Here is a 24,482-nt window from a genome sequence, read left to right as displayed (position 1 = left end):
CCCAGCATACCTGCTTTACCCCGAGCCAGACCCCAGTGGTCCATCTCGGTTGCCTACACTAGCTGGCAGCGCCTCTCCACAGTTCCAGGCGAGGAATGGAGATGCTGCTTGGGGGCTTGAACCCGGAGCCTTCTTCATGCCAAGCAGGTGCTCTTCCTCACGCCGCCAGCCAATCGCCTGCCCCGCAAGGATGCCGAGAGAAACCGCGGGGGGGGGGGGAGACATTGACTTCCTGTTCAGTTCACCTGCTGGGAAGGCGGAGCCAAGAGGCCCAGGTAAACCTGGAGCGCGCGTGTGAGCGAGTGCGCGCTCTCCCTGCGGCCCCACCCTTGAAACTGGCTACCTGCGGCGGAAGGGGCGCTCCACAAGGAAGTTGCTGAGCGGGAGAGGAGGAGGAGGGGAAGCGAGTCGCCCAGCGCCCGGGAGAAAAGCCCCAGCTCTCAGGGGAGAAGGAGTCGCCCTCGAGGCTGCAAGGGAGGAAGAAGAACACGACGCCTTCTCTTTTCCAAGAAAGTTGCTCGCTGTTTTCGACTCGCCGACGAGGATTGCTCCGGCCATGGCTTCTGGCTAAAGCCGCCCCCCCCCTCCCGCCGCGATTCTTCTTTTCTGTTTCCCTGATCTAGCCAGGAATTGCTTTGGACATCTCCAAAGTGGGGATTCTCTGGAAACTTTTCCTGCCTTGCTTTCCTCTCGCTCTCTTCTCCCTCCCCGTCCCCCCCCCTCCATCGCACTTTATCATAAACTTTCTGTGAAAAGGAGAGAATAAAGCGGGGGGGAAATCTAAATATGAAGGATTACCGGCTTCCCAGCGAAGGAAAAATGAACATTTATCACCCACCTTCCGGGGCTACATCGAAGGCGTATGTTTCAGGCCTAAAGTACAGCAATAAATTGGAGGTAAGTGCTTGTTTGGGAGATTTCGGGAGCGGGCGGGGGAGAGATTGGAGTGGATCATCTGCGCTCCCTTTCCAGATCTTGTGCATAATTCCCAGAAAATTGTCCGGGACAGGAGTCTTTGGTGGCCAATCTCTTTGCTGCTGTTCTTACCTTTTCCCCAAGCTGTATCTTGAAAAGTGAGGACGTTTAAGAGTTAATGACCGGGTCAGGATCGGGGCCCTTAAACTCGGGTTTCAGTGGGGCTTACTTGCGAGGAGGGGTGTGCGCGCGCGTGTGTGTGTTAGGATGGCAGCTAGAAGGGAAGAAAAGAAAGATCCCTCCTTTAGGGCTAGGCTTGTATCAAGTTCGGAGGATGAACTGCCTTGAGCCTGAATGGCAGGAGTCAGCCCGAAGGGACCGGCCATTTCTGTGTCTGTCCCTCAACCTTGAAATCATCTCCCTTCAAGAACTGTTAAAGCCTCAACCTATGCATGTTCTGGAACAGAGTAAGGCAATGGTGTTCATACCAGCTGGCTTTTGGTGGCCAGGGAAAGGGCAGAACAACTTTTATGATGAAGAAAGAAAGCCATTCTATGGCCTTGCAAAAGATGCTGAGGTGCCACACTTTGAGCTCATCCTGGTGCCTGACATCTTGTTTTGAAGTAAGCAGTTTGGCAGTGGACCGTCTTGGGTTCCCCCATGTTGGGTGGCCAAACTTCCCCAAATGCAAAGAGGTGTTTGTTTTTGTGCTGGAGATTTTGAAAAGCAAAAATTGACGTCAGCGGCTGTGTGCTCAGCCTTGGATTCCATTTTAAGCAGATTGTCCTCCTCTCTTGCTCAGTTTTTCAGGGTGGTTTTAAAGTGTAGGTGCTGTAGATTAAAAGTCAAAGTCTCTGCTGCGGATTTCTTTCCTGTTACGCTCTTTTGTGTAGCGCCGAAAAGGGTTAATTCACCGTCTCTTGTTAAGGTCAGAGGCCTGGTGTTCTTATTCAAGTAGACTTTCCAGTTGAGCCAGTGAACTGAGGACACCGGTGGGTGAGGTCTGCGGAGGCCTCTCTATTATGTGGGAAGAGTGTGGGCTTTCCTTAATTAAAGCCAATCCCATTTTTAAATGTGTAATTTTTTAAAATTAAAACTTGAACTTGGCTCCATTCAAGCTTGCTCTTAAAATCTGCTGCGATGATCTGGACGAGATGAAATGTACTCCTTCCGTTTGATCACTTTTAAAGATTATTGTGGATGATAAATGTGGACGCTCATATCTCTCATAGCTTAGAACTGCAAGACAGGGCCAGTTCCAGGTGGGTTTTTTCTTTGAGGGGGTGGGGTTCAGTAAAAGCGCCCACTTCTGGATGCCATCTTACGTAAGGGCCCCCCGCCTTTCAGGCTTTCCTTGGGACAACGGCTGGGTTAATAAACCACCATTTAAAATTTCCCACAGTGCCATGGAGAGAAGCTACACTGGAGAAAATCCACATACATATTATTATTTAGCTGTGATTCCTGCATTGCAAGGAGTCGTAATACATGACCTTTGGAAATCCCTTACAACCTCACAATTCTATCATCATCATCATCATCGTTCTAGATTATATTCTTCCTTCTCTTCATTGCACAGTCCCAGGCCCGGTTTCAACTATTTAAACATACAGTCTTAAAAGTGATTAAAACAAATTGCAGTCAATATACATGGTAGGTCCTTATATATACACCATGTCAAGGCCAGAAGAAAGGGTTGTATCTTTAGGGAGGAGATTGCAAAGCCCAGGGCAGCTATAAATAATGCCTCCCCCCCCCCCCCAATTTCTGATGACTGAGAAAATACCAAGCTGAAACTACTATCTGCTGATCTTAACACCTGTGAGGGGCTGCTGGGGGAACTCAAAATGGCAGCTGTCCAACCTAATGGTGGGAGGTGGCGGCAGCAGCAGCAGCAGCAGCAGGAGGGAAGATGCCTTTCAAAAACGGGGAGCTGCCATCTTGGCATCACCAAGATCAATATCCCTTTACGCTGGATCCCCCCCCCCCCCCCGGGAAAGTGGGAGAGAACAGTTAATCTTTGCAGAAGCCTCACTGGGTGCCTCTGGTTTCCTTTCTCTTCTCCCTTCCTCAAAACTCCTATTGCTGTTGGCAAACCTCTCCTCCAATACATAAAAGCATCCCAGGGGACTGCAGCAGCTGAGGGTACCTTCTCTCTGCTGCTGCTTTTTTAAAAGCAAGCAACACACCTCTCCAAATAAAGTCGATCCCTGAGGCCTGAATGAATTGTATACCTGAAGCAAACTTGTGTCGATGGCTTGCTATTTTGGCATAACCTACACAATCAAATGCTACGCATATTTACGCAGTAGTAAACCATACAGTATTCTAGGGGGCTTGCTCCCAGATAAGTGTGCAGCCTTACTGCACAATCCTAACTGTGTTTTACTCAGACGTAAGCCCTGCTGAGGGACGCGGGTGGCGCTGTGGGTTAAACCACAGAGCCTAGGACTTGCCGATCAGAAGGTCGGCGGTTCGAATCCCCGTGACGGGGTGAGCTCCTGTTGCTCGGTCCCTGATGCTGCCAACCTAGCAGTTCGAAAGCATGTCAAAAGTGCAAGTAGATAAATAGGTACCACTCTGGCGGGAAGGTAAACGGTGTTTCCATGCGCTGCTCTGGTTCGCCAGAACGGCTTAGTCATGCTGGCCACATGACCCGGAAGCTGTACGCTGGTTCCCTTGGCCAATAAAGCAAGATGAGCGCCGCAACCCCAGAGTCGGCCACGACTGGACCTAATGGTCAGGGGTCCCTTTACCTTTAACTTTATAAGCCCTGCTGAGCTCAATGAAGCTTACTGCCAGGCAAGCGGGTTTAGGATTGCATATGAAATGTATGAAGTTGCTTTATACTAAGTCAGACCAGTGGTTAATCTAGCTCAGTAGTGTCTGCACTGACTGGCAGTGGCCCACCAGGGTTTCAGGCAAGGGAGTCTTTCCCCAGCCTTAACTGTAGATGCTGCGGATTGAACCCGGGGGCTTCTGCATGCAGGACAGATGCTCTACCGCTGAGCTACACTTCCCCTCCCCTTAGCTGTAGCCCTTCCTTCAATAGGAATACGCGCTTATTTCCCCTGCTACTTTCCCCCATACTTTAGGAAGAGGCTAGAAGCTGTTCCTTTGCTTTGATCTTATTTCCTGTCTCATTCCTGACTCTGCTTTCATTATAAACTTGGAATTAGGTTCAGTTCTTAAAAAAAAAAGATGTAACATTAAATGCAGCTCAAAATGTTGTTCTGCATTCCAGCATAAAGCCAGGAAGGGTCTCATCTCTACAGCACAATTCATATTATAACATGATGAGTAAATTCAGCGTGAGATTCTGCTGAAGTCACCTGATGAATTTCCTGGTGCTGTGGCCAGTCAATTTTTAAAAAGGAAAAAGAAAAACTTGGTAAAAATATCCTTCAGGCTTCAGTATATTGAGAGAGATCTCTCTGCGTCTCTTTAACCCCCTCTCCAGTTTGTGCTCTTTGATGGTGAGTCACCGAAGAAGCAGTGATGTAGATCCTTCAGCTTAATGACTAGGGATGTTGACACTTTCCTTTTTCCTAACTGGGTTCATACAAAATCCCCCTTCCCTTACGAAAGCCAGCAGGGAATTTTAGTTTTCAACAGTATCTAAGATCTCAGTTTTACTTTACCTCGTGATGCTCAAGGGATTTGATCTTTGCAAATCCCTGTGCAGAAATTACCTGATTTGCTCACCTCTGAATGGGGTAAGGATTGGGATTTGGCTTTCCATCCTAAAGTATCAAAACACATATTTTGAGGGGCATTTTAGATTGGTAGATCATAGTGGAAACAGAACAGAATTATGGGCTTAAAAACAGGCCAAGGTTGCATATGCATCATACATTTAAAATATGCCCACTCCAAGAATCCTGGGAACTGTGATTTGCCCCTCAGAGCTACAGTTCCCAGCACTTTTAACAAGCTACAGTTCCCAGAAGTCTTTGGGAGGAAGAAATGTGTCATGGAACAGAAAAGGACAGATTTCACCTCTTCCCAAGTTTACTATGCTTATTTGAATGTTTTGTTTTTAAAGATTTTCTTTCTTTCTTTCTTTTTTACTCTGCCTTTACATTTCAAAATTGCTTAGTTATTGCAAATGAGCAATAACCAAGGAGAAGTCTTTTAAAATAGCCACACCGTGCTTTGCCACTTGCCTGAGTGAGCATCTCCCACCCCCACCCCCAAAAAACCACCATGTGGCAAACAACTTGAAGCACTTTCCTTCTGTGTTTTTTACATTGCCCTGTGTTGTTAATTATTCACCTTTATATCCTTTCCTTCTTCCAAGATACACAAGCTATATACATAGGAGCCAGTGTGGTGTAGTGGTTAGAGAGCTGGACTAGGACCTCTGAGCCCAGGGTTCGAATCCCCACTCAACCACAAAGCTCACTGTGTGAACTTGGGCCACCACCCACTCTTAGCCTGACCTATCTCACCTGGGGGCGTGGTGAGGATAAAATTGAGAGGAAGAGATATATGTATGCCACCTTGAGCTCCTTGCAGGAAAGGTGAGATATAAATGCAATAATTAAATAAATACAGATTGCCCTCCTCGTCTTCTCAACAATCCCGGGAGGTAGCCTAGGCTAAAATGAGGGGATTGTCCAAGGCTACCCAGTGAACATCATGCCCAGGCCAGAGATTCTGGGTCTCATTCTAGGCAGGGCTGTGACCCAGCTGCACAAACTCTGCCTTTTTCAAAGCTGAAAGAACCAGCTGGCCAAAGTGGCGCCACGGCTGTGGTTGTTACTTAAATGCAAAATACTTTACAATGCTACTGAGCATCTGTCTTCTCAGAAATTCTTACAGCCACCCTTGTAAGGAAGGCCAGTATTATTACTGGGCTTGTGTTGCACATGCAGAGCTGTGTCTGCAAACTAGCAGCACGTTGGTGACCACCTAATCAATGGAGACCTTAGGCAGCAGTCTAACCAGGGACTTTGTGGCCAGTGGAAGCACATTATTTACAGCTGTAGCCCTGTGCCCGGCTACCTGGAAGTAAACCTCATTGGACTAAGTGGGATTTCCAGAGGAGGAGGAGGAGAAGAAGAAGGAGGAGAAGGAGAAGAAGAAGAACTTCAACAACAACAACAACTTGTTATTTATACCCCACCCATCTGGATGGATTTAAGATCGCTCTGCGTGCAGCACGCAGCTCTCCAGATCTCCCCTGCACATTCTTACAGCGCGTTCTGCAGTCCTTTGACCTCCTACACACTGTCCAAAAACACAGCGCTTCCCTGGAAGGGAAGAGCTTTCAGATAGATGGAGAGCCTTGATGGTGTTATTTTTGTTCCTCCCTGACCTGCCTCATCTTGTCTGCCATGGAGAAGGGAGGCTGGCCTTTGCTTAGTTCCGCATTGTAACTTGCACACCCAGAATGTAAACAGACTCTGCTGCAAAGTAGGGGGGGCGGGGAGGACTGTTTGTTTGCAGAAGATGGATATGGATTGCCATCAGGTTTGTTTGGGGCTCTTTAACCCTTTGTTTACAAATATACAGTATATATATATATATAATCTCATTGGGTTTGGGTTAAGTAATAATAATAATATGCATTAACTACTGGCTAGGATCAAAATCTCCTGTTGGTGCCTGGACACCTTTTAATGTGTTGTTGCGTTAAAGTGAACACCATCAAATATAATGTGTGAATTTGACAAACGGGTGTTTAAAAAGCCATGTGTTGATTTACATGTTTGCCAGAGAGCCAGGACTGGCCCCTGACTTCCTGTTGAGTGTACTTGCAGTGGCAAACCTGGGTTAGTTGCTATGTAAAGTGTGAAATGGCCCTGATCCACTGACCATAAATCTTTGGGTGTTTCCTGTTTCAAAATCGGACCATAGCCCTTCGTAACCTGTCACTAGCAGCCATCGCTTGTGACATAGTCGGAAGATTTAAGGAGCATTTGATTGAACAAGGGATCGCCCCCCCCCCCAACTTCCTTTGGGTGCAGTGGTTGGAAAGCTGCTATAAAACTAATTCTGTGTTTGGTTTAGTCTTGTTCCTTTAAAGAAAATAGAGGATTTTTTTTAAGGATAAAAAAATGAAAATGAATAATAATAGTAATAATAATTTTATTATTTATACTCTGCTCATCTAGCTGGGTTTCCCCATGAAGTGTCAAGAGTGAGCAAACCCACACACTATATGCAGCAAAGAATTGGAGGAAGGACTTTATTCATAGGCACCTGTCTCTAAGTTCAGCCTCGTTGAGGGGCAGTATTTCAATATGAGTAGGAAAATGAGAGTACCCCTAAACATTTTTTTTAAAGGAAAAAAGCACTGTTTGTAGGAATTCTGACTCGGAACCTGCCTGTTTGCTTCTCCTCTCTGTCTTTGTTATCCAATCTGGGAACCCTTTTGGCTGAACAGTACAAATGCATTCATTTTTTTAAACCAAAAACAATTTCAACAATCCTTGGAATAAAGCAGGCAGATCATTGTTTTATGGCTACAGGGAGAGGGCTCTGTGACTAACACAGCTTCCCTGACAATGCAGTTCTTTACATGTTTACTTAGAAAGTAAGCCCCGCTATGCTCAGTGGGGCTTACTCCCAGGTAAGTGTACATGGGGAGCTGCGGGCTGCAGGCCTGATGAACTCGTGTTGGAGGTGAGGACTTCCTGGTCCAGAGTACAACAAGCCTTTTGCTGCTGGCACAGTCCCTGAAGTAGGATTATTTTGGTTAATCTTTACAACAAACCAGGTTTATGATCGATCAAGATTGCACTCTTTGTATTGCAGCTTGGGTGGTGCAGAGTCTTGACAGCAATCAATTCATTTATTCAATTTCCATAACTTCACTTCTTTACTGCCCAATAATAACCGAATCTCTGTTGACAGATTCCAGTAAAGGTTAAAAATATTAGAATTGTAAGAGATGGAAGGGACCACGTAGGTCATCTAGTCCAACCCTCTGCAATGCAGGAATCTTTGGGCCAATGTGGAGCTTGAACTCACAACCCTGAGATTAAAAGCCTCGTTATCTGCTGACTAAGCTGTCCATTTTAGCATGGAATAAAAACAGAGAAATGCAAAACCAGAATAAAAACAACATGGCAGGTCATAAACCTGCAGTGAGATTTGAACTGGACAGCTGGCATTTTTTACTCTTTCTGTCCCCCTGTCCTCCCCCCTGCCAAAAAACTCCAAATTCCTGGCACGATAATCCAATTCTGCCTTGGGGATTTCTATGAAAAGGTGATGAACAAACTTTCGTTTCTCTGAACTTGCTCTGTTCCTCCTCCCTCCCAACTCCTTTTCCTTTTGTGTCGTGCCTTTTTAGACTGTCTTCCCAAGGGCAGGGACTCCTTTATGATTGTCATAATCCTCGAAATAAACTTGCTGACTGCATATAGAAACAGTGACGTCAGCATTCCTCATGGTGTGTGTATCGATTGCGACACCCCCTGCCCCTTGGTTCGTGATGCCTGCAAAGAGGCTGGCACAGTCACACGCTGGATAGATCGGAAACGGACTTCTGCTTTGCCGTTTCCCTTTTCTCCTTTAGGAAGGAGTTGAGCAAACTTTACTCCTCAGTTTGCTTGAGAAGGACTAGTCCAGCCTGAACATGTTATGCAGATGATCTGTCCTCTTCACCCCTCTCTGACTGTAGTTGGAATCTCCTAAATTCTTTGATTCCTTCCTCCTCTGGCCTCTTCCTCCCCAGAAAAAAAAAAAGCAAATAGAAAGTTTTTCTCCCTTTCTACTCATGGTCATCCAATGAAGCTGAATGGTGAGATATTCAGAACAGGCAAGAGAAAATACTTACTTATTCAGCACATAGTCAAATTATCGAATTAGCTACAGTGGTACCTTGGGTTAAGTTACAGATAGGTAGCCGTGTTGGTCTGCCATAGTCAAAATAAAAAAAATCCTTCCAGTAGCACCTTAAAGACCAACTAAGTTAGTTCTTGGTATGAGCTTTCGTGTGTGTATCTGAAGAAGTGTGCATGCACACGAAAACTCATACCAAGAACTAACTTAGTTGGTCTTTAAGGTGCTACTGGAAGGATTTTTTTTATTTTGACCTTGGGTTAAGTACTTAATTCATTCTGGAGGTCCGTTCTTAACCTGAAACTGTTCTTAACTTGAGGTACCACTTTAGATAATGGGGCCTTCCGCTGCTGTCGCACCGCCGAAGCATGATTTCTGTTCTCATCCTGAAGCAAAGTTCTTAACCTGAAGCACTATTTCTGGGTTAGCGGAGTCTGTAACCTGAAGCGTATGTAACCCGAGGTACCACTGTATTGCACAATGTGGCCATGGTCACCAACTCAGACAGCTTTGGAAAGGGCTTAAGACGAATAAGGTGACCAGTGGCTGCTTAGTCATGCTGGTTGAACATAGTGTCTAGAATTGGAGGCAGGTTGCTTCTGAATACCAGTTGCTGAGTGGGAGATGGCTGTTGCTCTCAGAGTCCTGCTTGTTGGCTCCCCATCAGCACCTAGCTGAGCAGGAGGGTGCAAGAGGGGATAATACTAGCCACAGTGACAAGGCAGGCTGCAGGGCACGGTCTTCCACCCCTTATGCAACGGTCAAATGATCTGAAAAGACAGAATTAAAGAGCCTTTGCTCTATCCCAGGACCTAGAGAAATGAGAGCAGGGATAGCCAAAATGATTCTCTCCAGGTGTGGTTGGCCTGCATCTCCCATCGTCCCTGACCATTGGCTATGCTGGCTGGGTCTGATGGGAGTTGTAGTTCATCAGCATGCACCATGTTGATTATTTTGACTCTCACCCCTCTAGGTACTGAGTTGCCATTCTGGCTAGCCCTTTGTGGGTGGCTACCCAAGGGGCGTAGCATGGCGGGGTACCAGGGGAGTTGTGGTCTCGGGCTCTGACAACAGCTGTTACACCACTGAGCTACTCTCATGCTTTTTTCTAAGCTAGAGGATCCGAAACTGTTGTCTGTGGACCACGAGTGGCCTGTGAGCTTCATTCACCTAGCCCATGACATAAAATCCTAGAATTGTTGGGTCATCTAATCCAACCCCCCTGCAATGCAGGAATCTTATTTGCCCAATGTGGAACTCGAACCCACAACCCTGAGATTAAGAGCCTCATGCTCTGCCGAGCGAGCTATCCCTGTCTGTGCATTTGTGGCTGAGTATGGGAGACAGCTCGCCTGTCTTATTCAATGTTCCTAATGATTTTCAATGGTCTTCTCATTGCATCTTTTATTTCTTACATTGCATTTCATTTCATTGTATTACAGTTTGAATTCTTCGGAATGCAAATTGTCATGCAGCATAAGGAACAAAAGACGCGGCTACACAATTTAAAATCTTGCTGCACCTAGCGCGGCACGTTGCAATCACTACAGCTGGCAGGAAACCTATTCAGTGGTCTGTCAAGACCTCCAGTTGTTTTCGTTATTATTAATGATTTTTATTTATTTATTAACATATAAAACACATACTTTTACATTTGTTTTACATTTGTGTGTGTGTAGACCTCCAGTCGTTGTCAAGTGGTCCATGGAGTGGGGGGGGGGGAGATTTGGGAGACCCTGTTCTAACTCAAGCAATATCAGCTGGGTGACCTTCTATGGCCGGAGACCTTCAGTTGGCCTTGGGTGTCACTGAATCAGATCCTGGGAGCAGCTTGGAAGAAGGAAAGGGCAGTTTCTCCCTTCTGGCTAAGCCTCCAAACTTGTCTGGAATGGCTCTCGCTGACCAACTACTTCACATATGGCCTAACTTGGACATATTTCCTCTGTGTTTCATTTGAGGTCTGAGTCATCAAAGGGATAAGTAACAAACAGGGTTGAATGAAACCAGACTTACGCAACAGCGGCGTGAGAGGACTCTCTCTCTCTCTTGGAGAAGGAAGTGAGCCCTGAGTAAATGATTAGAGGCAGTGAAAGAGGAGAAGAGGCTGCTGCTTTATGCCAGGTTAAACCCAATCTAGTTTAGTGTTGTCTGCTCTGATTGGCAGCAGCCAGCCAGGATTTTTATCCTAGCACCTCCTGCAGTTGTCAGGATTGAACCTGGGACTTTACTTCATGCAAAGTTCTTCCCTGATACTTTGATTTAGGCAGGGGATATAGGCTCCCAGTGGACTCAGAGCAGAGGCCAGGGCCTGTTTCCCTTCTGCTTTCCTGCCAACAGGAAGATGCCTTACACCGAGTGAGTCCATTGATGCACCTAGCCAAGTACAGTATTGTCTTTCCCCACATATAAATTGTGATGGTTCCCAGGTGGATTAGATTCTCTCTAAGCCAAAACCAACCTTACAGGCCGGTAGTGATTTCAATAAATAATTTAAAATAATAATCAGCCTTGCTTCCAGGATTTTTTTGTACAATGTAGTGAAGGCTGAAACAAATGATGTCGGTAAATTCAAAAATCAACCATTTGGCAGAAACTGAATAAATTCAATACTGCAAGATAAGTAAAAAAAATTTAGGCTCAAGTATATAAACAACAAAGCAAACCAAGAGTTCTGGTTTGCTCTCTTGCAACTTTCCCCAACCTGGTTCCTTCCAGCTGTTGTGGACCGCATTTCCCATCAGCTCCAGGCAGCACAGCTGGGCTGATGGGTGATGCAGTACAAAACATCTGGAGGGCACCAGGTGTGTGTGGAGGGGGAAGGCTGCTCTCCCCTTTCAGGGGGTCCCAAGAGCGCTTCTGTGCTCAGAATGGCTTTGCCACAGAGGACAGTTACGCAGCTGTGGTTTGGATGCCCAGTTCCTCCTTGATTCCTGCATGCTTCCTCCTCTGGTTTCTTAGCGGTGGAAGAAACACACGGCCCTCCGTATGCTTTTGAACCACAACCCACACCACCCCCAGTGTCTGATCACGCTGCCTTGGGCTGCTGGGGGAGTCCAACCGCATTATTATTATTATTTATAGCCTGTCTTTTTCAGGGACTTGAGGCGGCTTACGGATCAAATAGAAACAGTTAAAAACATAGGAAAACAACAACAATAGCTTTATAGAACTAGAACGATATCTAAGTATAAATGATTGATTAAAAGCATCTGGTGGGCCGCAGATTGACCTGTAAATAAACCATTTCCTGTACCAATGCTTGGCTACGGCTGCAGAACCCTGGCGGCTTTCCTTGTATTCAAGTCTGTCGGTCACAAGCTGCGGACAGACAGACAGAGCAGCCGAAAATAAAGTCATTGTGCAAGGCCTGACTGCCGTTCTTGCTCATCCAGCACTGAATGCCTTGGTTTTGCGTGAGCAGCAGAGGTCTCAGTTCACTAAGGCACTGCGTTCTGAAAGAACAGGCAGTGGTGCGGAGAGACCAGGGTGACGAGAGGCGGATGTGAGCCACGTTTCTAGTCCTTCGGCTCAGTCACACAGCTCCGAGTGAGGATTAAGGCGTTTGAATCCAAGTCCTCAGAGGAAAAAGGTGGGATTTGAGAACGGATTTAAAAGGAGAGAGAGAGAAATGGGAATCTGCCATCAGAGCTATGCAGTGCCTCCACGGCCAGAGGCAGTAAATAACTCTGGATGCTGGAACCACAGGTGGAGGAGGGGACAAGGCTCTTGTGTTCAAATTCTGTTTGTGGGTTTCCCTTGGACACATCTGGTTTGGCCTCTGTGAGAGCAGGGATACTGGACTAGACGGGCCATTGACTTGTTCCAGCAGGCTGTTTAGATGTTCTTAGGAGAAGGTAGGGTTGTGTCTTGCTTCTAAGAAAGTGTACCGGGCAGACGGGGAGGGGGGGGGGAGAGACACTCTGACCTTTTTCAGTCAGCTGAAAGTTGCTGACTTCACAGGCGGAAGTCTGTCACCTTGGAGCTGTGGACGCCAAAAGCGCAAACCACGAGTGAGGCGTGGCCTGGCTGAGCCGGCCTGGCTTGGTTCTGCTCTGCAGGTGCTGCCTGAGCAGGGATGGGCAGCCCAGAAAGGAACACGGAAGTCCCCGAAACTCTTGCAGAAAGTGTGTGAGCAACACGTTTTGTTCCGCCGCACTTTCTGGGGATGAGTGTGTCTGTTTGTGCCTTCTGGGGGCAGATCCTTTGTTCACAGTTTCAGGGTTGTAGAGGTGAAAGGGAAGTGGCTCCCCCCTCCCCTCATTTGACAGCTGTTTTCCTATAGGATTGCTGCTTTTTAAGCTGGTACAGTGGTACCTCGGGTTAAGAACTTAATTCGTTTTGGAGGTCCGTTCTTAACCTGAAACTGTTCTTAACCTGAGGTACCACTTTAGCTAATGGGGCCTCCCACTGCCACTGTGCCACCGCTGCATGATTTCTGTTCTCATCCTGAGGTAAAGTTCTTAATCTGAGGTACTATTTCTGGGTTAGCGGAGTCTGTAACCTGAAGTGTCTGTAACCTGAAGCGTATGTAACCCGAGGTACCACTGTATGGCCTATGGGAGGAATGAAGAATTGGCAAGCCCCCAGTTTGGTTTTTGCTTATTTCTCACGAGTTTAATGTGGCCTTGGACAATTGGATGGGCCCTCTCTCTGTCCTCCTCCCCTTTGCAACAGGTATGGGGTGGTGTGCTTTTTGCAGCTTGAGGGCCACATTCCCTCCTGGGAACCTCTTGGGGGCCACATGGCAGTGGTAGGCAGGGCCAGGGGCAAAAATGGGTGGAGCAATTGGTGTGTATTTTGCCTTTTGTGCGGTGGGCTGGATTCTACTCTCTCGCACACATTTTTCTCTGGCACAAGCCAGAAGTTCAGGGACACATTGCAGCCAGTGTGGTTGAACAATCAATCCCTCTTTCCGGGGACTTAGCTCTGTGAGAGGAATAGGGGCTAGCAGTTTCTGGTTTTGTAGTAGTGTTTCCTGGAAAGGGTCCCCTCCGCTCTGGCTGGTTGTTAAAAAGGCAGGCAGGTAAAGCCTGGCTGATAGCAGACTAAGCACTCTAATGGAGCAGCCTCTCTTGTTTCTAATGTTTATAAAAAAATTGGACTGTTTTTCAGCTTCCTATTCACTATGCAGAGGTGGCATTATTCCCTCTTTATCTGCCTTTCCTCTGTCTGTTGTAAAGCTAGAACTTCAGCCGGTTTGAGGGCTGGCTTTAGCTTTAGGGCAGACAAAAGGGAGGAAGTCATTTTTTCAAGCAGCGCATGAATAACCTGCGGAACTCCCTGCCATTTGATGTGATGGGCGCTGTCTTATATAATTTTCTATTTTTTGTTTTAATTTTTTTTTGGGGGGGAGAATGAAAGGAAAATAGATTTGTCACTGTTTGTATGATAGTTAGATGTAATTGTTCTTTTACAGTTTTTTACTTTGACATTCCTCCTAGGAATTCTGTGGACAACGATTCATGAATCAAATCAAATTCAATAAAAAGAAAATGGAGCTCCCATGGGCAAGGACTGTATACAGTGGTACCTTGCAAGATGAATGCCTCGCAAGACGAAAAATGCGCAAGACGAAAAACGCACAAGACGAAAGAGTTTTCCATTTTTTTAGTCGTTCCGCAAGACAAATTTCCCTATGGGCTTGCTTCGCAAGATGAAACGTCTTGCGAGTTCTTGCGAGTTTGTTTCCTTTTTCTTTAAGCTGCTAAGCCGTTAATAGCCGCTAAGCCGCTAATAGCCGTGCTTTGCAAGACGAAAAAACCGCAAGACGAAGAGACTCGCGGAACGGATTAATTTCGTCTTGCGAGGCACCACTGTACCTTCTGGTTTTCTCCCTGCCCCACTTCAAGGCACTTTTGTTGCCTTCTTGCCTTGCTTGGGAGACTCAAGAATCGTGCTGGGAAAATGAATTTCGACTAGTCCCTGGCCCCTCTCCCCAAGCTCCAGATGTTTTGTTTGGGTCTGCTGGGAGCTGTGGTTCAAAACAACTGGATGGCTCTGGATTTGGGGAGAGATCTTTTAGCCTGATGCCACAAGGCAGTGTAGAGCAGAGCGCTCCAATATTGTCACGCTGATCCACGGAACAGAATCCACACTCTGGGAGAGGGCCAATCCTCCCATTGGGCATGGTGAGGCAGCTGACTCCAACACGGCTAATTTTGGGGCGCTGTGAAAAGAGAGCTGCATTGGCTGTTCAATTTCTGTTTTTTACAGAGGTGCTTGTGGTCTTTCTTTCCTCAGCTGCGGAAACAGATTCTCTTGGGTATTCCTTGCATGTAGAGTGATTCATAAATTCAATAAACAGTAATACAGCGGTACCTCTGGATGTGAACGGGATCCGTTCCAGAGCCCCGTTCGCATCCTGAAGCGAATGCAACCCGTGTCTGTGGGTCGCAATTTGCCGCTTCCGTGCATGCGCGTGACGTTATTTTGAGCGCCTGTGCATGCGCAAGCAGCAAAACCCAGAAGTAACGCATTCTGTTACTTCCTGGTCGCCGCAGAGTGTAACCTGAAAACGCTCAACCTGAAGCATATTTAACCCGAGGTATGACTGTCATTGGCTGAGCTCCCCTGTTTCAGCAGCAAAATATCTTGGGCCGGCCCTGTCGTTGGGGTTGGGGATCTGCAGGAGGGAGGAGTACATGGGCGCCTTGTTGGGATGGCAGCCTGATTCTGTGTTTGCTTCGCCCTAGGATATGAATGGCCTGGAAGAAGGGTTGGAGTTCCTCCCCACCATGAACGCCAAGAAGGTGGAGAAGAGGGGTCCCAAGCGCTGCATAGCGGCGATAGCCATCGTCCTGGTCTGCCTCCTCCTCTCCCTGCTTGCTGGGTTCCTGGTTTGGCACTTTAGATGTAAGTGAGCCCCAGTTTGCAAGTTGTGGGGTTGCCGCATGGTTTTATGATTATGATTATTTAGATCTCGCCTTTCTGCCCAGACTGGGATTCAAGGCAGGCTTACACAAATTAAGCAAGACAGCTAAAATGCAGAAAGCTAAAAACATATAAAAGATCATCATTAAGGAAAAAAAACAATTTGACGCTGATAGAATCAAAACAGTATAAAAAACTAATCTACTGAAATACAGGTCATAATAAAAAAACAAACCAGTGCAGCGCTATTAAAAGCCCTTTCCTTGTAAAAACCATCAGTTATGAAAACCTCCTGCCTTTTAAAGATATTGGAAGAAGCAGGGGAGAAACCGCAGTTCAATAAATAAAGTTTTTTGCCACCTTTAAATTTTTTATTCTCTGGTACAAGGACACATTGGAGCAGGCTGGGAATATCATCTGTCCTCAATAGGCAACCCCACCAATTAAAACATTTCCCTTGGTGGATCAGTTGGCCAAAGCTTTAGTTTATTGACCTGCTGACTAAGCCAATTTAAACTTAAAATCCAGCCAAATCACTGCGTGAGCGGAGTGACAACTGCTCCTGCTGTGGAACCTCCACCCCCTTGTGTGCCCCCCAGACCCCCAAGCCCAAGCCTGCTATGGAGTTTTCCCCAACCCTTCAGAGTGGGATTCAGGTTTATACGTCCATTGTCTATCTGATATACAGTTAGTTCTAAAAACAATTACAGTTGTAAAAACAAGTAAAACCATACCAACCAAAACAGAAGAATGTAGATTCAATCACCAGATGTGTGTGTGTGTTGCACAAAATTAAATAACTGTTGGCTGCATGTGGCAGAAGTTGTATAACCAAGATGCTAAACACACCACAACTTGAAGAAGACTATTGATTTTATTATTCATAAGCACCAGCAATGTGCATAAGCTAATAGTGGTCTTTGCCCCAAGGAGCTTACACTTTAGATTAGTGTTTCCCAACCTTTTCCAGGGCCCTGCCCCCTGGGTTTCAGAAATTCATCCCCAATGCCCTCTACTCTACCCTATCAAAAGCATGATTCAGAATACAGTGATACCGTGGAAGTCGAACAGAATCCGTTCCGCTCGACTTCCAAAACGTTTGGAAACCAAGGCACGGCTTCCGATTGGCTGCAGGAAGCTCCTTTAGCCAATCGGAAGCTGCATCGGACATTTAGGTTCCAAAAAACGTTCACAAACTAGAACAGTCACTTCCTGGTTTTCGGCGTTTGGGAGCCAAAACATTTGACTCACAAGGCATTCAGGATCCAAGGTACGGCTGTAGTGGTTTGCGTGACCCACTAAAAAAGAGAATAGTGCATTGAAATTAAAAACAGTAGCAATTAATTGCACATTTATTTGAAATCTCATGGTTTAATCAATTCACCAAAAGGGGTGAACTTGATCCAGTGGGGTCTTTGGGGAAGAATGATAATAAAAATGTAGATCCCTGAGTGCAGATCTCTATATATTGGGAACCACTCACAAAACCTGCCGGATAGTATGTGTTGAAAATGCCTCCTTGAAAACCAGATTGCAGAGCTGCAAGAACGGAAGTCAAAGGAGTGTGTTGCTTATTTTCTAAAGCTTGATGGAAGGTCGCTTGGTTCTGTTAATGGGCACCCAGGAAATATAGGCCTCTCTGGATTTGGAACAATTGGACTGGGGCAGAACTGTCCAAATAAAAATAATAATAACTGGAGCCCATTTGTTCCAGGCACCTCTAGACCTGTAGGTGTAGAGCAGGCTCCATTAAACACTGTTCTTATCTTTCACCCGCAATATGGCTTCTCTTAGACAGGAATGCCCCTGTGCAGAAAGTCTACAATGGCCACCTGAGACTCGTGGGGCGCAACTTCATCGATGCTTACGAGAATTCCAACTCCCCTGAATTCACTGACTTGGCCAGGGAGGTGAAGAAAATGGTAAGCAGCTCCTGAACTCATAGGGCGAACTTGGCAAAGTGTCATTGATTGTGTAGCATAATAATAATATTTATTATTTATACTCCGCCCATCTGCATGGGCGTCTCTGGTGTGTTCGGCTGGAGACACAGAACTGAACTAAATGATGCCAGCTCCCATCATCCCCACCCAGCATGGCCAGGGGCTGAGGATGATGGGAGTTGTAGTTTGACAGTGTTTGGAGGGCTGCAGGGTTTGCATGCTTCTGGGCTCAAGCGAGGTGAACCCCACCCTCCCTCTTTTCAACCTTAAATCTTACTTCTGTATACATCCTTTCAAACCCAAAGATGGTTCTGGTTTGATGCTTTCTCACTTGAACTGCTTTACTGTGAGACTTACCCAAGAGAAGCTCAATTGACTTAAATGCTCTTATTACTTAAATGTAATAAAGCCACTCCCCCCCCCCCATATGCTTTTCCAATCAGTGGATTCCACGTTTTGGAATCCGCTGAGATGACGACCCTTGGGTTCCTAGAGACAAGCTCAACTAGCAGCCCAAAGCAACTTCCTGGAAGGACAATATAAAAACACCCCGAGAACAGCGCCTCTGCAGCTGTGTATGTCTGTCAGTTGAGGACACTATTCATTATATGTTGTACTGTATATGAAATTCCGAGGGCTAAATACTTAAAGAAACCCCTCAAGTTGATTGCCAGCTTTAGTGACATCAATAGAATCAATTACCTGCTATCTAGCTCAAACAAACCAGTTACGTTTGACACAGCGAAGTTTGCGCTAAAAACCTTGCAACTCAGGAAAACCCTAGAGTCTTGCGTCTGGAGTTTCCCGCCATTTCCCTCCATTTATGTATATCTGTGAAGTGTTTTAAAATGTTTTAATCATACGTGCTATGATACGTTTTTGAGACCTGTCCGTTTTTGTTTGTTCTGAGCTGTAACCTGTATTTGGTTGGCCTATAGAATCTGACGACGGTGACAAAACGGTTATAGCCAGAAAGTGTGGTTCCCTTCTGACCTCTGAATTTGCTAGTCATCTACCTGTTCCTTTATTTACACTAAACTCTAACCTTTTTTCTCATCTTTAGCTTATAAACATCTATAAAAATAATCAGGATGTCAGTCCTTTTCACAAGGAAACTCAGATCGTCGCGTTCAGGTGGGTAATGACCAAGTTTAAGAAAAACCGCTCAGAATTGTTGTTTAAAATGTCATTTAAGATAATTTCTAATAAGGCAGGAAAAAACCCCAGCTGTGTGGAAAACACAGTGTCTGCAAACAACAAGATACGCAAACTCATACTTGCTCTTCCGAACATGGGTTTGCCATAGTAATGGGGCAAAAACCCCTTAAATGAGACTCCTTTGCAACATGGCCTCTGTTGTCCTGCTAGTATGTTTGAGAGAGCCAGGCCTTAGGGAAACCAATATTCACAATAGATTATAGCAGAGCTTTCCAAACCTTTCGGACGTGCATCATTTCGTGACATAGTGATTCAGTTTTCCTAGCAAACCGGAGGTCAAACTAACCTCTTTCCAGCCCTGGGAGGAGCGTGGGGAGCGTTTGCGCGACACACCTACACACTGCAGCAGACACACTGACGTGTCGTGACGCACAGTTTGGAAAGCTCTGGATTATAGTGATTGGGGCAGTCAGGGTTGGCCAAGGCTTCCTGCAACCCTTTGGGTCCCTTCCGACTCTACAATTCTGTGATTTTCTTTGCAACCCTGATGGTTTGGTCCAGATTCCTAACCTGCCTCTTTTTCCTCCTCTCCGAGCAGCGAGGGCAGCATTATAGCCTACTACTGGTCAGAGTTCAGTGTCCCTAAACACAATGTGGAAGCGCTTGACAGGGCCATGGCCAACATCCAGGCTTCAAATGAGGCGGGGATGAAACAGAGGGGGAGCTATGAAATGCGAGTTGAGACGGTCGTCGCTTTCCGTAAGTCTCTCTTCTCTTCTCTCCACCTCCTGTTCGGTCAACTCAGCCTTGATTGTGAGAACCTGAGTGTTTCATCCCAGAGGAAATTTCAGCTGCCTATTTGGCTTTGGAAAATGAGAGCCAAACATGTGTGGGGAAGACATAGTGGCTGACTAGGGCTAGATCTGCACGGCTATCAAACAAACGCTCTGAAAACGATCTGCTAAAAACCATTGTAAAGCTCACAATTGAAAAGGTCATTTCAGCTCTACACCGCCATCTGGTGTCACAGTGTTATAACGCATTTATAACACTGTATTTTGACTAATGTAGCTGAGTCCTTGGGCTATTATGGGTTGGGGACTCAGCCATTCGGAAGGCCCAATTCAACCCATGCCCTAAGTCGTAACATTCTGCAGTTGCTGAGTGGTTAGGAACAGTTTGGAGAACTTTCCCTTTTAAAAGATCGGTTCTCCAAACTTTTCCTAACTGCTCAACATCTGCAAAAAGGTTTATTGGGCCTTCTGATGGATTTGGTCAATAGCCAGATGCGAAACGCCCGAGGTACTTGTGCATTTCAGAGCTTTGTCAGGGAACTTTAAGAGGTTTCTTTTATTTAGGGTAAGACACAAAGGCTTTTCTTTTGTTTAAATGTTTCCAAAATGTTGTTTTGTTTAAAGGCTACACTATTATAGGTGCCACATAATACCTGTTCCATGTTTGTAAGAACTCATTCTTTCTGTGTGGCGGCACTCGCACTTTGGAACTCCCTGCCTATTGATTCAGGCAGGCGCCTTTGCAGTCCTCTTTCTGGCGTCTGCTAAAAACATTCTTCTTTAGACAAGCCTACCCACATGTTAAGAAAGTTGATGTGAGTTTTAATCTGTTTTTAGTCTTATTTTTATTTTAACTCACTTTTCTTATTGATAATGTTATTGTTTTATCTTTTGCTGTAAACCCCTTTGAGGAGTTGTTGTTGTTTTTTAACAATCAAGCAGTGTATACATTTTATGAAATGAGTAAATTTAAATATTGCACCCTTATAATGAGGGGTTCTGGTGGGGGAGAGAGGCCTGGGGCTGGCATATTAAAGGACCAGAAGACATTTGAATTTTTTCTTCAGAATAAGGGATGTAAAGATTGCCTCCCCTACTCCCACTGCCCCCCACCCTGTGCTCCGATTCTGATGGTTATATCTCCATGCTCCCCGCAAAAAAATGTCCTAATTAAAAATGTTCCTGCAACGAAACTTGTTAACTGAGGAACTATAAGAATGTTACTTAATTCATACTTCAGAAGTTTATTTATGGGTGTGCAGTACAGACTGCGGCCTCGGGTAGATTTTTGGGGAGGGAAATCCACGACAATGAAATGAAATACATCTTTTTGGCTGAGTCATGGTGACTCATCCACTTCTACATTCTCACAAAGGATCCTTGCATTGGAGTCCATCAAAGTAGGGGGAGAGATGAGCCAACCTTTGTGTCTCCAGGGAATGCAGACTGGCTGGGTTCCCTCTACAACGGGGCCTGCACAATTAATGTATTTTTCTCTCTCTCTTTAACTCCTAGCTTCCGATCCAGATATCATAAAGGCAAAACGGGACAGTAAGTACTGTGTTTGGTTTTGTAGCCATACAAGACACATTGGGTCGTCTGTACGAGGAGGCCTGTTCCTCCTCGTTTGGGAGAGATAGGAGCGTCCAAGTCTGGGGAACAAGGCTCTGCCAAGTTATGAAGGGCAAACCACCCAGAACAGCCCCTGCAGAGTCCAAATCAGTTTTGTGGCTGGATTGGTTTCCTCAAGCGAAGCTTCCTAAGATGAATTTGCTTTGGAGACAGAAAGGCCGCTTCTTAATGCCTTGTTTTTGACATTTGGGGGTTTCAGAGGTGCAACAGAGCTGGACAGACTTCAGCCTTGCATGACTGACTCTTACCTATTCTTCCTTGCCCGCCCAACCTGGTTTATTTAGCAAGCAAAAATTGGGGGGGGGGGGGACCAAAAGCATGCCCCAAGCATTGTGAAAATGTCCTCTTCTTAACATGAGGGGAAAGAGTTTAAATTGCGTGCCAAAAAAAATTTAAAAAATCATGCAGGTTTTGGGAGTGTTTATTTCCCCCTATAATAGCCAAGGATATTGGTGAACATGGTGGTTTTTTTTTTAACCATTTGGCCTCAACTTAGTATCCTGCCCTGTTGGACTCTTTCTTGGTACTTTCTTTGAAATGGACCACTGGTCCTTCATTGCTTTTGCATTCTCCCTATTGAGACCCCCTCCTCCTCATCCTCCCTCCCTCTCCCCCCACCTTTTCAGACAGCTGCAGCTATGCCTTGCACGCGAAAGAGGGCGTGGTCACCAGCTTCACCACACCCGGGTTCCCAAACAGCGCCTACCCGTCCAACGCGCGATGCCTCTGGGTCCTGAGAGCCGACGCCGATTCCGTCATCAGCCTGACCTTCACGACGTTCGACTTGGAGCCTTGCAACATGGGGAACGACTTTGTCAAGGTGTACGACACGCTGAGCCCCGTCGAAGCCCATGCGCTGGTGAAGTAAGTCGGCTGCCCTTCCCTGTTGAATGAATCCTCTGAAGTGCAGCAAGCCTACGCTGGAAGGAGACGGTGGGCTCGGTCTCTGCTCTTGTTTGCCTCTTTTAAGTTTCAAAGGCTCTTTGCGGTACAGAGACCATAGCTCAGGAGCAGAGAAGGTACAAGGTTCAAAAGCAGAGCAGTACCAGTCTAGCACCAGCTTGGCTGCAGGAAATTCCTGAAGGAAGGGTACAAGACGCCATCCAACCATCTTAGAGACTCCAATCTGGAGTTGTATAGGGTTCGCTCATTGGCCTTATCTTCTGAAGGCAGCCCTGTTTAGGGAAGTTTTAATGTTTGATTTTTTTATTGTGTTTTTAATATCCTGTTGGAAGCCACCCAGAGTGGCTGGGGAGGCCCTGCCAGGTGGGCAGGGTATAAGTCAATCAATCAATCAATCAATCAATCAATCAATCAATCAATCTTTATTACGGTCTAGAGACCCAACAAATTGTTACAAAGCAATGCACAATTCAGACAGCCTACCTCCAGGTTAAACAAGCATTTTGTTCAGACTTAAAGATAGGGATCATTGGTTCTTGCAACCACCGATAAAAACTTTCCCGCTGCTAATGTTCTAGCGTTTGTCCGGTCTTCCAATAGGAACCTGACTTAGTAAGGCTCTGATTTTCCCAGGAAAGGTACTAGCAAGGTTATTATTATTATTATTATTATTATTATTATTATTATTATTATTTATTATTATTACTATTATTCCGAAGATGTCCCGCAAAGGCAGTGGAGGTTTAGGATCAGAGTTTTCCTTTCTCCTAGCAAACAAATTACAATGCAATGTGCCAATGGCTCGATTAAAATCAGCTAACATTAAAACAGTGGAGTTTTTGGGGTTTTTTACGCGGCATCCTTCTAATATTTAAAATGCAAATGGTTGCAGTGCTGAAGAGCAGCTTTTTCCTGGTGCCCCCCAGATCCAGTGTCAAGAGGTGGAGGGGCCAGTTGCAAGGGATGGTACTGTGGTGGGCTTTGGATTCATTGGGAGCAACCATAGCTCTCGTTGCTTGTCTCCCGAATGAACTCTGTGGTTCTTAAGCCCACTTCCAATATGGCAGAAGAGGAGCTGCTGCAAAGAGTGGCTGTTGGGTGGTTGACTCTCTTTTCTCTTCCCCTCATCCACCACTTGGCCTTTTCCTCTCTCCCAGGCTGTGTGGCAGCTATGGACCATCCTACAACCTGACCTTTGTCTCCTCTACAAATGTTCTCCTGGTCATGCTGATCACAGATGCCACGGAGCGGTATCCCGGGTTCAAGGCAGAGTTCTTCCAGATGCCAAAGAAAAAAAGTAAGAGCCCTTGGCAGCCACTTCTTGTCTGTCTGTCGTCTGTCTGTCTCTCTATTCATTCATAACATTGTAGAGTTGGAAGGAACCCTTAGGAGCCTCTATTTCAGTGTTTCCCAAACTTGGGTCTCCAGCTGTTTTTGGACTACAACACCCACCATCCCTAGCTAGCAAGACCAGCGGTCAGGGTTGATGGGAACTGTAGTCTAAAAACAGCCAGAGACCCAAGTTTGGGAAACACTGATTAGTCCAGCCCCCTGCAATGCAGGAATCCCTGCTAAAAAGCAAAAGCCACTTACATTTACGAACATATATAGTCTTTTTCTAACCCAAGGGCCACATTCCCTTCTGGGAAACTTACCAAGGGCCACATGCTGTTGGTGGGAGGGTCTAGAGACAAAAGCAGGCAGAGCAATGAATGCGAATTTTACCCTTGTGCAGTAGGCTAGTTTCTGGGCTCCCACATCTCTCTGTCCCTGAGCAAGAGTCACGCTCCGAGGGCACAGTCCTGTCAGGTGAAAATTCCTGGTGTGTGCAGGGGCAGTGAGGGGTTTGACCTGGGGAAACTTCAGGGGGCCGGGTGCAGAAGCCTGGAGGGGCCACATTCTGCCCCCAGGGCCTGAGGCTCCCCACCCCTGATTATGGAAGATTGACTTATAGCAGAAGAGGAGAAGGTTGGGTTAAAAAGCATCCACCGCCGAAAATCATCTTGTGGGTAATCCATCCTTTCGTAAGAGGGAAAAAGCTGGGGAATAATTTCCCCCCTTTTTTTGTCTTGGAACAACTGGGCAATAAATAGCATCCTTCTCGATGCTGCTCTAACGATGCCTTCTAACAAGAGATGCACATGGGGCTGAGTCAGAGGACAGATGTGAACAGGTGAGGCGTAATTGGTCTCCTGAGTCCAATCCAGGCCTCAGAGTCCGCCTAGTACCTCCGGAGACCGGCTTACCCTCATTAAGGATGTTCTGCCGACGTCTCTCTTCCTGTCGTCTTGTCCTTGCAGCCTCAGAAGTAGGGCTCACTTCCTTTGTTTGCTTCCATCCCGCTTATTCTAGATTGTGGCGCAGATTTGACGGCAATATCCGGAACCTTCTCCTCTCCTTATTACCCAGCCCACTATCCTCCTGGTACGGATTGTGTCTGGAATATAGTGGTAAGAGCGGCTCCTTTCTTACT

At 46.3% G+C, this 24,482-nt stretch overlaps 1 protein-coding gene across 3 annotated transcripts in view; it reads left to right on the top strand.

Annotated features, from left to right (window-relative positions):
- The first annotated feature begins 223 nt into the window (after positions 1-223).
- ST14 (ST14 transmembrane serine protease matriptase) overlaps positions 224-24,482 on the top strand; it is a 39,493-nt gene continuing 15,234 nt past the window's right edge. The window contains exons 1-9 of one of the 3 annotated variants that reach the window (XM_083479229.1): positions 224-897; positions 15,402-15,561; positions 17,374-17,501; positions 18,586-18,656; positions 19,279-19,439; positions 20,990-21,025; positions 21,733-21,970; positions 23,167-23,306; positions 24,362-24,459. In XM_083479229.1, the coding sequence (XP_083335355.1) occupies positions 787-897; positions 15,402-15,561; positions 17,374-17,501; positions 18,586-18,656; positions 19,279-19,439; positions 20,990-21,025; positions 21,733-21,970; positions 23,167-23,306; positions 24,362-24,459 (1,143 nt within the window). In that variant the 5' untranslated portion in view covers positions 224-786. Of the gene's footprint in view, positions 898-12,059; positions 12,299-15,401; positions 15,562-17,373; positions 17,502-18,585; positions 18,657-19,278; positions 19,440-20,989; positions 21,026-21,732; positions 21,971-23,166; positions 23,307-24,361; positions 24,460-24,482 lie in introns of those variants that run through there. The other 2 variants (XM_083479230.1, XM_083479231.1) reach the window with 2 other exon arrangements.

Source organism: Podarcis liolepis (genome assembly GCF_965112155.1).
Source record: "Podarcis liolepis genome assembly, chromosome: 16".
Lineage (NCBI taxonomy): Eukaryota > Metazoa > Chordata > Lepidosauria > Squamata > Lacertidae > Podarcis > Podarcis liolepis.
Note: the sequence above shows the minus strand (reverse complement) of the source record. Positions and strands in the feature narration are given on the sequence as shown.